This window comes from Clytia hemisphaerica, unplaced genomic scaffold, assembly GCF_902728285.1.
Source record: "Clytia hemisphaerica strain Z4C2 unplaced genomic scaffold, Clytia hemisphaerica genome assembly, whole genome shotgun sequence".
Classification (NCBI taxonomy): domain Eukaryota; kingdom Metazoa; phylum Cnidaria; class Hydrozoa; order Leptothecata; family Clytiidae; genus Clytia; species Clytia hemisphaerica.
In genome coordinates, this window is record NW_027103918.1 from 1397947 (window position 1) to 1410903 (window position 12957).

Consider the following 12957-nt stretch of genomic DNA (forward strand, 5'->3'; position numbering starts at 1 on the left):
CTGCTTTCAGTTTGCGTGTTTTGAAAGTTTGATGTGTGTACTCCTTCTTGGTGGAATTTTTTAAGATTTTTTAATGACATGAAAACAGAATATGCAATGTCTTTAAAACCAAATTGCTAAAAGGCTTTTGTTGTTCTGTAATTATTTCTTTTTGGATTAAGAAATTATAATATTTCTTTATAGGATGCTTTGTTGTCTTTTTAATCTTTGTTTAAACTTATGTTTTATAAAGCATATGTTTTGATATTTTCCAAATAAATCCAACCACAGCTTTGTTCGCTCCTCTATTTTTGCATACAATTCAAGATGGCGGATGGAAAGGCAAAAAGGTCTATCGAACTTTAATCGATCAATTTGATTTGATTGAGTTAAATTAGTTGATTAGAAAATTGGTTTGATTAGTCGGGCCTGGTTTTCTAGTTTTAAGCTCTCAATTGTTTCCTGGAGGGAGGTTTACATAGTCCGTACCCCCTCTAAGAACAAGGTAGTGACGTCCTGAAAATTACAAATAGGGGGAAAAGAATTTTTTGTAGAAAGGGGAAGTTTGGAGAGGTTCATCTAGAAAGGAGGTTAACATATCAGTTTAAACTTCTTTGAGACTATCTTTCCAAGCTTTCAGTTTTGCAGTCTGAAACTGAGCTAAAATCCTAAAAGTTTTCTGCTAGATTACCAAGCAATCTACTTTATCCACTTTTGTAAAGAGAATATTGCAGATAAACCCTAATGCACCTCATTCAAGGGTGAATATGCTCAACTTGGTCATTGAAGAATGCCATGAAAGTGGGCAAAAAAGCCAAAATATTTAAAGGGGGTAGAACATAGAGTAGGGGGTTGCTTTAGATAGGGCAGGCGATTGCTTTAGATAGGGCAGGCGATCAGGGATACCAACCCAGGGCCCAGAAAGCTGACTTGTTGAGAAGACACCACCCCACTGATTTGGTATCATAGCCACCGAAATCGATTACCTTTTGGCATTTTCTCAAACTCCACGACAGTACTGCCTACTTTTGTTAAAGAGAAGCAGGCCACATTTTTTGAAAAATATCTTTAAAATTAAAAAATATGCCCTCTTGTGGCCTGCTTGTAAAAAATAAGGGGGCAGTGTATGTCAGTGGTCTATACCAGAGATCTCTAGTGTAAAAGTCACTTCGTTTCAAGACTGGCCTGATTGACGCGAGATACTAAATTCGATGGTTATTAGGATTTATTTTCTGATATTTCTGTGTATGTATTGTAGTGTATCTGTGATCAATTTTTTCTATATTTTAATGTTATAGATAATGGATAAAGTTAATGGACTTCTTGGTAAATTGGTTGAAAATATTCAAGAGTTTCAGCAACAACTAAACGAAGGTAAAGGAAGAGAGCCACCACCAGCCAGAACGTCAACTCAGAATGAAGCTTCTCCTCATAACTCTGTTGACGCTCGCATGAGGTATGTAAACAGGGGGTCGGTGTACAAAAGGCTGGTTCATCCTGGGCAGGGTGGGTGTTTGAAAAGAAAAGTCATGTATACTACCTGTTTACTATAAATTGGGTGTATTGGGTCCAAAACGATTTTTACTACTTGTGTGCTAAGCATGCAGGCATGTAAGTATGTTTTATTTAAAGATTTGAGTTTGGATCGTTATAAGAAAGTATTAGCTAATAGAAAAAAACGCCCAGCTTTTGTTTATTCTCTTTTGCTCTAGTGTGTTTAGTTTATTCCTATTAAGGGAATGTTTAATAGAAGAGACTATTTATTGAACTGTTCAAGTCTAACATAAAGTAATTGTCCAAAATTCAATGCAGATAACTTCAAACATTCTTAGCTCTAGTTGTATTTTTTTCGGAGCTCAATTTACATTTACCTACCATTACATTTTAGATCTTTATTCAACCCAAGTGGAAGGGAGAGAAACCGAGACACAACCAACCGAGATAGAACCAACCGAGATAGGACTAAACAAGATAAAGAAAACAATCAAGTATTAAATCAATATGTCAAGGATATGTGGACCCGGGAGTTTTGTGTATTACCTACTCCTTCTTCCGATAGAAGTCCTTCAAGGGAAATTTCAACAACTCTTAATGAAGCAGGACTTGGAAAAACAGCCATTGTATTCAAAAAATAAGACCGCCATGACGCCTTCATAAAGAAGATTTACAACGTTTTTCCTCGCTTGAAAGACTGTGGGGGGTTTACCCTCCTCAGATGCTTAGATGGAGGGTAAAATAGACCCTTAACAAATATCTACCTCTTATATTTCAATGTATGTATGCTGAAGAAGAAACCATTGACTGGTACTAGTCTAGACTAGTCAGACTCAGATTGTTTTTAAATTGTTCTTAGGTTTTAGCCAAAGTTCAGCCTCGTTTTCTTATGAAACTGTTCTTTATGAAAGTGTGTATTTAGTTTTAAACATGTTAAAGGTTTACATGGGCTCAACTATAGAGGACACATTTTGTTCCCTGCACAACGCAAGAAAATTGATGCCAAAAGCATGAAATACGTAGGATTTGTTTTTGTTTCTTTATATTTTGCTTGGAAAATCAACAAAATTGGATTTTGGAAATAAATTGCTCTGGTGAATTTTTTTGTGCAATGGAAAATTGTTCAATATTTTACGGGGACAAAACAATAAAAAACTTTGTTTGCATGTCTTTCAAAGAAGGACCAAACTAATAACTTTTCAAAACAATTTGTAATGAATTTTGCAAGGCAGGACTTGGTTTGCTGTCATCCGAACCTAAAGTCTGTTCACGATAAGTGTGCACTCTTTTTTCTTTTACCTATAGCTTTTGAAGGAATTCTTCAATCTTTATAAATTTGGTATCGTTGGAGAGATATTTGTGAGTGGAACAATTTGAAATGAAAGAGTCTTTAAAAAAGTTCTAAAAACGAAGATGAAAATGAAGACTTGTAGAAAAGTGCTACAACTTTCATTTTCACTGGAGAGATTCTTTGATCTTAGGAGATCATCACTGTGAAGAAATTTCACTAAAATATTTATTCAATATAAAGTTATGATACAAAGTTAATAAGTGGTTGACCCCAAAAAACAGCAGAATAGAGCATTTTTAGACTTCAATCAGCTTATAAATTTGCTTGATATCTTTTGACTGAATGATTATTTTTGAGATATTTTTTCACAGTGATAATGTTCGATAATCAAGGATTCACTTCAGTGAAAATGATAGTTATAGCATCTTTCTACAAGATCTTCATTTTTTTCTTCTTCATTTTCATCTTCGTTTTTAGATTTTTTTTTCAAGATTTTTTTATTCCAAATTGTTCCACTCGCTAATATCTTTCCAATGATACCAAATTTATAGAAATTAAAGAATTCCTTCAAAAGCTATAGGTAAATGAAAAAAGAGTGCACACTTATCGTGAATAGACTTTAGGTTTTAGAGGACAGTTGGTCGGTTTGAATTTTTTTTATTTTTTATTTGTAAAGTCCAGCCTAAGGAAAAAATAGACTAACGCTATTTTTGGTGTCAACACTGAAAGGGGCCAGCTAGACTTGACAAAAAAATGATCAACGAAAAAGCCCTACACAAGCTGCATTGAAATTTTAAAATGCTAGCAAATTTTAGTCTAAAGGCTCATAAGCTGAATGTATGACTAACAACTACTAAACTCTACTAGAAAGTGTTTTTAAAATCTTTTAAATGTTTTTATTTCAGTGTCTTCGAGCTCCCAGTATGTCATATATGTGTCCGTCAAATCTTGAGCTCTGGAATGCAGCTGTAAGTTCCACAAAATATGTATTGAAGAATGGCTGCGGTTTAGGAATGAGGAAGGAGATGAGTATCTTGAAAAGGGATGTAATTCTTGGATATCAGCTGTTAAAGAACCTTTGCAAAATCAACAACAACCCATCCCAACTTCAGGAGTTCAACAAATAGTTGCAAATGGAACTCGTATTCGAACATTGGGACAAGAAACTTCGCAAACCCAAACCTCTCAAAATCAACGACCCCAACCCATTCCAACTTCAGGAGTTCAACCCATACATACATCGGGAAACGAAACTTCCCAAAGTCAACAATCCCAACGCATTTCAACTTCAGGAGCATTCGAACATTGGGACAAGAAACTTCACAAACCCAAACCTCTCAAAATCAACGACCCCAACCCATTGGGGTCGGTTGATTCGCAATGAAGAAGGTTTAGATTAAAGTCACCCTCTATTAAGCCATTATTGTTTAAGTGATTTTTTAAGTGTTCAGGGCCGGCGAATCAATTTTGAAAGTGGAGGGGTCAAATAGTAAGTGTCTAAGGAGGCGCCACCATGGTTGGTTGGTTTTTTTTTTCTTAGCAAAAGAGTGGGGGGGCATGTCTTAGCCCCCCAGTTTCACAAGCCCTGGTGTTGTTTAATTTTTTTTTTAATTACCAGAGGGGTCTATATACACAAGAAACTGCAATATTACGTGAAAATTTGTTTGAGATTTCTATTGTTAAGATTCCACAATCGTTATCATTTACACTGACGTCGTTGTTACGGTTATAATTTAAAGATTCATGGACAAATATACAAACACCACCACCTTTTTTCGTAATTCATGTGATCTTGATTGATGTAAAACATCATGTTCCATATGCTAGCTGCACCTTTCAAAAGTGAATAGTTGGGAATCCACTATCCATCCCATATGTCTTAGCCCCTCTAAAACTTGCTCAACGGTGTTGTAATTTTTCCCGAGCCCGTGTTTGTGAACGTTCGCTTGCCGACCTTTACCAAGTGGTTGTATGTGTAATATCCACCAATTTTGTTGACAGTCCACCCCATTCTTATCGGCTTGTCGGGATTTTGTATCTTAAAATTTGTTTTGTTTACTCTTATTGCAGATACGCCCCTCATCAATACACATTTCAAATCCAGGAGACGAAAGCGTTTGCGACTTAAAGTCTGTCTCAAAATAATTTGCACGGGAGAAAAAAATGACTATAACTTTTGATAGAATTCGAATTGCTTGTTGATCGACAAAAGGTTGTTTTTTGTCGTTTTTTTACTACTTTATAGAGTCAACCAGCAATAAACTTTGTTTGATATCTTTTGATTGAATGAATATTTTTGAAAAACTTTTTGACAGTGATGATGATTCAAGATTGAAGAACCACTCCTGTGTGAAAATGGTAATTATACCACATTTCTACAAGAAATTAATTTTTTTCTTCTTCATTGTTCATTTTCCTTTTTTTCCCAAATGTTTTACTTGATAATATTTCACTCACGAATATTTCTTTAACGAGCACAAAGTCGCAACTTGATTCGAATTCTATCAAAAGTTACAGCAAGAATTTATTATAGACACTGGATAACCAACGAGCTATATTTTCATTGATTTCTCATGTTCTAGCCTTGTCCGCAGTAATGACATTATTGTTCATTAAACGATTTTTCGTAACATTTTAATCATTTTTCTCATCTTAACACAGTCATTTCAATTCCCAAATGAAAATTAAGTTTTCCTTAGAGAGGCGAACGCATCAAAATAATTGCTAATTACGTGTCGTTATGACGTTTCAAGTTGCAAGAAAGATACGAAAAACATGCAATGTATGAAAAATTGAATGTTGACAGCTGAAATTTTCAAAATTTAACCTCAATAAAACCACCGATCCACCACGAGTCTCCAAAATATTTTCATACCACGGTGAAGCCAAGACACTCAAGTCTCATATATGTTGATCTTAGCTCTTCTCAGAAAGATGTTAGAGAGATATTGCCAACTTAAAATTCTGTGTCATTTTAGACCTTTTGTTTGATTTTTCTTGTCTGATGAGGTTTTTGTCACAACAGGTCTAATACATCCGTTAAGTATTTTAGCATCTATTTCCAAATTTTTGGCGGGTAAAATTACAAAAAGATAAAGATAGAAGACTTTTTAGAAAAGAGATTATTAATCAGTTTTCAAAATCAGAGAACTTCGAGCCGCCATGACAGTTGTCCTTTGCGGACAAAGCTAGATCCTCGATTGTTTTCTTAAACAAAAGAAAGACAATGCTTCGCTCTCCACCGTTTTATACGTTGTTTTTCCAGTGTCTATAATAAATTCATGGTTACAGCCATTTTTGTCTCCAGCTGCAAATTATTTTGAGCCAGACTTTACGAGTTATCATATCTCTACACCTGCCAGGATGTTTTGTAGAGGATGATAAGATTCCGATGATCTCTCAGGTAGATTAGATGCATCTGTCAGCCGGAAATGTTTCAATAATAATTTGAATTTAATAAAAGTCATGACCTTTGTGATTTTAAAGTATCACCACTCCAGGCCAAATTTTTCTGGGGGTAGCGTATCAGAGATAGATGCCATTTCAAAGCAAGAAAAACCACGAATCAAGGAACGTCCTTTTTCATTTTTCTTCAATAACACCAATTTCTTTTGTATACACCGGGTCATTACGACCATGTGCATTGGTACAGTCAATACATTTGTTATTGAACTCGTCACCAAGAATCTTTTCAGCAAGGTCATTCGGCTGGTCATCAGTGTCAAATTCAATACTTGGCCTTCCAAACTCAGTAAGGTTTGGCGATGGTTTTATGATCTTCAATTCTGTCTGAGAGGAAGTTCTCCATTTAAAACAACCAGCATTCTCTTCGTCGCTCTCAACACCTTAAGGGTCATAATCACATTCATCATCATTATCACTCAACTCATTTTCATCACCACTGGAACTCGACATGTTTACAGCTATTTTGCGGATGATTTTCAATGCTGCCATATTTGCATTCATTACCATGGAAATAGTATGTGCCAAGTTGGACTTTCCAACCAAAATTTGGAAAAATTGGCAATGAAACTAAAATTTCCAAAAATCTTCATTTCCTAAATCATTATCAGAAAACATACACACATTTATAATATTTTCAGTCTATTTTCGTAAATAGCTCAGCACTTCCAGCCAAAGAAAGTGCTTTCTATAGGAATAACAATCTTTAAATTTGTTTATCTCAAAAACTATAGGGTTTACGAAAAAATGTTTTCTAAATTGTTCAGTCCATAGAATTTGTTCGGAAACAGTAACCTTAATAATCATCCTTGGATGACACCTGGATTGCTAAAATCTTCTAAGCGTAAACAAAAGCTATACGACAAATATTTACAATATAAGACCTTTAAAAATGAAAAGAAATATTTAGCTTACCAAAAGGTCTTTGAAAAGATTAGAAAAAGAGTCAAAAAGAGCTATTACTCAAATCGCATAAACAAATCTAACGGAGATTCAAAACAAACCTGGAACATCTTAAAAGGTATCATTGGAAAAGCCAATGTGCCTAACAAATTCCAAAGCAATTAAGGTACAAAGATAATATCTACAAAACAAAACGAGATATGGCTGAAATCTTTAATGAATTTTTGTCTTCGATTGGAAAAAACCTTGCATCAAAAATACCGGCATCTAATCGCGATGTCTTGTCTTATCTAATCTAATCCACTAACTTTTGATTAACTCGACAAATTCGCTTCAATCCAACAAAAGTCCAGACATCGATGAAATTGACGTTAACATTGTGATAAAAACTTATAATATCATCAAACCTATTCTTTTACATATTTTTGACCTCTCTCTCAAAGAAGGAATCTTTCCTAATGATATGAAAGTTGCGAAAGTAACTCCAGTTTTCAAAAGTGGAGATGAAAACGAAGAACATGATATTCTTTACAACAAACAATTTGGTTTTCAACAAAAACACTCGACAGAACATGCACTATTAGAACTAATTAATGAAATTGAATTAATGAATTAATGAAATCTGATTCTTTTGAAGCAGATAAATACACTATTGGTGTCTTCATTGACCTTTCAAAAGCATTTGATACTGTTGCCCATGACATACTAATCTCAAAACTTGAACAGTACGGGATAACAGGTACCAACTTAGACTGGTTTAAAAACTATTTAACTGGACGTAAACAATGTGTAGCATATGACGATTTGACAACGACGACAAAAAAGATTGTCTGTGGGGTTCCTCAGGGATCAAACTTAGGACCATTACTATTTTTAATATACGTGAACGATCTACACAAAACATCTAAACTACTTGACTTTATACTGTTTGCGGACGACACTAACCTATTTTTCTCTAATAAAAACATAAAAACACTTTTCGAAATTGTAAATAACGAACTAAATCTCATTAATGAATGGTTTATAGTCAATAAACTAGCCTTAAACGTCAAAAAGACTAAATACATACTTTTTTGTAAACATAAAAAAATTGATGAATTGCCTCTAAAGCTACCGACATTGATCATTAACAACACTGAAATAAAACGAGTTTACGATACAAGCTTTCTTGGGGTTATTATTGACGAATCTTTAAATTGGATTAAACATATAGCAAACGTGGAAAATAAAATTGCTAAAAATCTAGGAATATTTTATAAAGCTAAGCAAGTGTTGGAGCTTGACTCACTTAAAAAACTTTATTTTGCATTTATACATAGCTATCTACATTATTGTAATATAATATGAGGTAGTACTTTTAAAACTGTCCTTAAAAAGCTTTTCAGTAAACAGAAGCATGCACTACGTATCATGTTTGGTGTAAAAAAAATTAGTTCGGCTACCTGTCACTTTAAAGAGATGCGCTTAATGTTTATCAGCTAAATATTTACCAAACATTTGCATTTATGCAAAGCGTCAAAACTAAAACTTGTCTAGGTTTATTTACAAATAAATTTCCTGAAATCAATCAAATCACAAGTGTCGAACGCCGTTTTCGAGAAATGCATTTAAAATACAAGATGCTAGATGGCCAAGAGATTCGCTATTAACTATAGAGGGCCTTTTATGTGGAATAATGTTGTAAACAATGACTTAGAGGAAACATGTACAAAAAAGTCAAAACTTTGTTTCTTAAAATCTGTCAAAAACTACATTATCAATCTAGACATAGATAAATAGTCTTGTGTAAAATTCATTTCACCTTTATTTTTTTCCGTAAATTTAAATGTACATAAATAAACATCGCTGAAAAAGGGGATGGGTGAAAAGACAGTGATGTCTTCTTTTATCTCCTGCGAATGTTTTTAGCTCTGAGGATTTTTTTATTTTAAATCGCTATCATTAATATTTCCATCGTGCATATATTTTAGGCAAAGTTATTATCGCAAAGACTTATTATTTATAAAAAAAACACCAGAATCATTGCTACTGTTCGTGGAAATACGGCCCATCTTCCAAAGAAACACAGTTCATTTCTAAAGAAATCCAAATCCCTCATCAGAAGATACTCACAGTCCCTGCATCACGAAAATTTGAACTTGACATATTGGAATAATAATAATGCAGTTTGCTTCCTTGACAATGATGTTGATGAAAACTGGTACTCCACCCTCAGTGGTTTTGTATCACCAGATTTATGGAATGGTTGACCGTATAAACCAACATCAAGCATACAACAGCGAGTGTCGTAGTGTTCGCAAACAGAGCCAAGTGCTTGACTCGTTAATTGAAACATACGCGTTGTGCAATACCTTTATAATCTGGGAAAATCTTCATTCCATCACGTAAAAGCAACGGCTATATTCGAGCAGCGAGTTCAGATTTTCCGTTATTTGTAACTGGTACGCAAAATACAGAATGCACAATAATAAAGACAAACTGTTACGAAACCCATCATCAAATGTTTTAAAAAGAAGAAAAGTTAAGGTAAAAGGTAAAAGTCATAAAAAAATTTGTTTCTCCTAAATTCCTGAAAAGCGTTAAAGGTTTCATCTTTCCCTCTTGCTTGTTTGAACTATATTTTTAAACTGTATTTTGGATCTGTTTAGCTGTCAAATTGTGTTTCAGTGTGATCAAATGTGACGTTATTTAAAAGAAGTGAACATTTAAACAATTACACTAATTCATATCCAAGGTCGACATTCAGAAGTTAAGCTCACAAAAGACGACGCTCCAAATAAAGAGCAAAGATTGCGCTGCCGGAATTGCGGAACAAAACCCGCACAAAATGTGACAAGTGCTCACAACCGAACGAACCACTTGCTCTTTGCTCGTTTAATCAACAAGATTGTTGGAATGAATACCACAAAAAGCGAGAATTTGATGTTGCGAGCAGCCAGTCTCAAGATGACGCTTGAATTTGATATTGAGAATCCTAAAATATTTCGTTAAAGCTTTTACAGTAACTTATCTTCGCCTTTTGGTTTTAAAGGAATAGATTCCATGAGAATATAAGGGTGAGATTTTTGGTTTAGAACAACATTGGTCTATAGAACTAAATAATATCCATGCTCAAGCCAAAGTGCACTATTGGTGTCAAAAAACATGTATGAGAGTGTTTTCATTTGACAAAGATTGAGATTCTCTGTATCATCGGTTTATATAACGATTTTCTATAATATACTTCTGTATATAATTTCTAAATACATACCTTGTAGTTGATTTTCATAACTGTTACTTTTGGTGTATTTTCCTTACAAATGATTTATTATTTGAAAAGTTTCGATTACTCATCGTTAGTGTATTATTAGTATAATATATTATACACGGAATATATGATTGATATATGACTATGAACTGGTATTGTTGTAAAGTTGTTTATTCATATGTGATGGAAATTCAACTATCATTTTCATCAATATTATTCCATACTTCTCTGTTCAATCAAATTATGTTACATAGCTTTCTAGGGTTACCTAGACAACAAGAACACGTTAGATGAACTTAATTATGCCCCTGTCTCGCCAGAACACATTATTTCTAGCTGATTGATTTTCGAAGTTCTGATCAGAACAGATTAAAATTTCTAGCTAAAATATGCTCTAAGAGCACATCGGAAAAAAGGTCTGTTTCTCTAAAAACCCCTCCTTTTCTTTTTCTGAGTTTCCTTTTCTGGAAAAATTTTCAGAGTGATTTTTATATTTTACAGGAAAAAGTTGGGAGACAAAAACCCTCTTTTTGAGGGTATTTCAGAGATTTTGAAGAATTTTGAGTTTCATTTTCATATTCTACATGAAAAATTGGATAAAAGTGGAAGTTTCATCGAAATGGGATGAACTTGATTTTTCAGTCATTTTTTGCCCCGAAAGCCCAGATTTGCCCCCAAAACCCCCCTTTTTGAGGGTATTTTAAAGAATTTTGAGTTTCATATTCGTATTCTACATGAAAAATTGGATAATAGTGGAAAATTTCATCGAAATTGGATAAACTTGATTTTTTTGCCTCAAAAGCCCAGAATTGGGCCCAAACCCTCAATTTTACCCCCTATAAGACCCAAAATAATACACTAATAATACAAAAATAATACACTAACTGCAAAATGATACACAAAAAACAATATTTCCATTCAATTATACACCATTTAATTGTGTTATATGCGTAATTTCATTAAAATTGGACGACATCGAATTTTTTTGCATTTTCGCCCTGGGGACACTCATCGGGGACGCAAAGTTTTAAAGGGTTAAGACTTTGATTAAAAGGCAATTTATAAAGGCAATTTCTTGATAAAGTGTTAAAGAACCTAAAACATAACTTTTATGTTCCGATACTAAAATCAATTATCCGACCATGGTCAGAGCCCTTAAACCAGAAACATCACACTAGCGTAGATTAAAGGGTGGAAAATTTGTGTAGCAGATAATTACCATCGTGCTATTTTCATTGTGATACTCTCACAGTATATATTTAAATACCTAAGATTTCTTTTGAAGAACCATGGTTCCTTAGCACTCATAGAAAAAAGGGAAGAGTCGAAGCTCTATTTATTTAATTAATTATCCACTAGATCCAGAACCATTATTGAAGAAAATCCCAACAGCGCTAATTTGGAATTTTAACTGAAAAATATTCTTTAGCAAAACATTATTGTCCTATGTTATAAGCTCGTCCCTTACATTTCTCCCTGGAGTTTGCTACATTAATTACCTCTGGAATTATGAGTAAAGATTTTTACTCTAAATCATAAAAATGTGGTGGTTTGAAAACGATAAATCTAAATAGGCCTAACTTCTTTCGAATTAATATTACCTTGTTTTGTTAATGTTATAAATTAATTCTTTTCCAGGAAGAGAAAACAATATCAAAAGAAATGTCTTGTTTAAACAAAGTCACCGTACAGCATCTGGTCAGTATGCAAGAAGCGACAAAGAGAGCGGCAGAAAAAGAATGGCCAAAAAGACCCTTCAAGAAGGACATTGTTCCTGGGCGACCAATTTCACCAAAGGTTTTGTTATTTTCATCATCAATTTCATCATTAAACGCGTCATCGTCATCATCAAACGCGTCATCGTCATCATCAAGTTCGACATTAAACCCGTCATCATCAGCATTTTCCACCACAAATTTCAGTGATGTTGATGATGAGATTGAGAGCGCCGAAGAAATACAATCTACCTACTTTTGTGGTGGTTCCTGGGAAGCTGAATCAGAAGATCAATGAATCCAGTATGAGGTCTGTGGACAGCCTTTTCATCGACACTGTGAATGTAGTGGGCTCAATATCCGGCGTGTAAATGTGCAAAAATATAACGTTCCTGCTTTCTTGGTATATTATTGCACTTTTGATGCATTAATTTAGAAAAAATATCCGAAAAATTCAAAATAGTTCAATTCTTTGCGGACAGTTTGAAAAAACTTCGAAGCAAAGCACTTTTTAGAAAAGAAGGTGATGCAACATGTAAATTTTTAATAACTCTTAAGGGATTTGATTAAAAAGGAATTTATAAAGTCAATAAATTGCGATTGGAGAAGTGTTAAAACGGTTGGTTGGAAAGTCGGTTGTGGTAGCTTTAAAACCAAACGTCTTGAAATATGTGGGAGATCTTCAGCTATGTGGTGGCCAGAAGTCCGGTTGTGAGGCGGCAGTCCATGGTATGCGAACCTTATTCGAAGAAGAAAATTGCGATGGAATCTTACTGGTTGATGCTGACAACGCTTACAATCGAATAAATCGACGAGTCATGACTCACAACATTCAAATTGTTTGTCCTGTGATTGCTACCTTCATC

General features: G+C 34.1%; 1 protein-coding gene across 2 annotated transcripts; it reads left to right on the top strand.

Annotated features, from left to right (window-relative positions):
* The first annotated feature begins 1236 nt into the window (after positions 1-1236).
* LOC136809696 (uncharacterized) lies at positions 1237-4054 on the top strand. Of its 2 annotated transcripts, XR_010847013.1 has the most exons (3): positions 1237-1435; positions 1868-2209; positions 3670-4054. XR_010847013.1 is itself a non-coding variant. In XM_067066233.1 (2 exons), the coding sequence occupies exons 1-2, from the start codon at positions 1281-1283 to the stop codon at positions 2112-2114; spliced, it is 402 nt and encodes a 133-aa protein (XP_066922334.1). In that variant the 5' UTR covers positions 1237-1280; the 3' UTR covers positions 2115-2309. The 2 variants fall into 2 exon arrangements, 1 of the variants encoding a protein (XP_066922334.1); XM_067066233.1 differs by lacking the exon at positions 3670-4054 and having other exon boundaries at positions 1868-2309.
* The last annotated feature ends 8903 nt before the right edge of the window (positions 4055-12957 follow it).

Excerpts from the sequence above, each read along its gene's own strand:
- LOC136809696 (XM_067066233.1), top strand. The coding sequence starts at position 1,281 with ATGGATAAAGTTAATGGACTTCTTGGTAAATTGGTTGAAAATATTCAA. Across the intron at positions 1,436-1,867 it reads TCTGTTGACGCTCGCATGAG|ATCTTTATTCAACCCAAGTG; the intron begins GTATGTAAACAG and ends ATTACATTTTAG.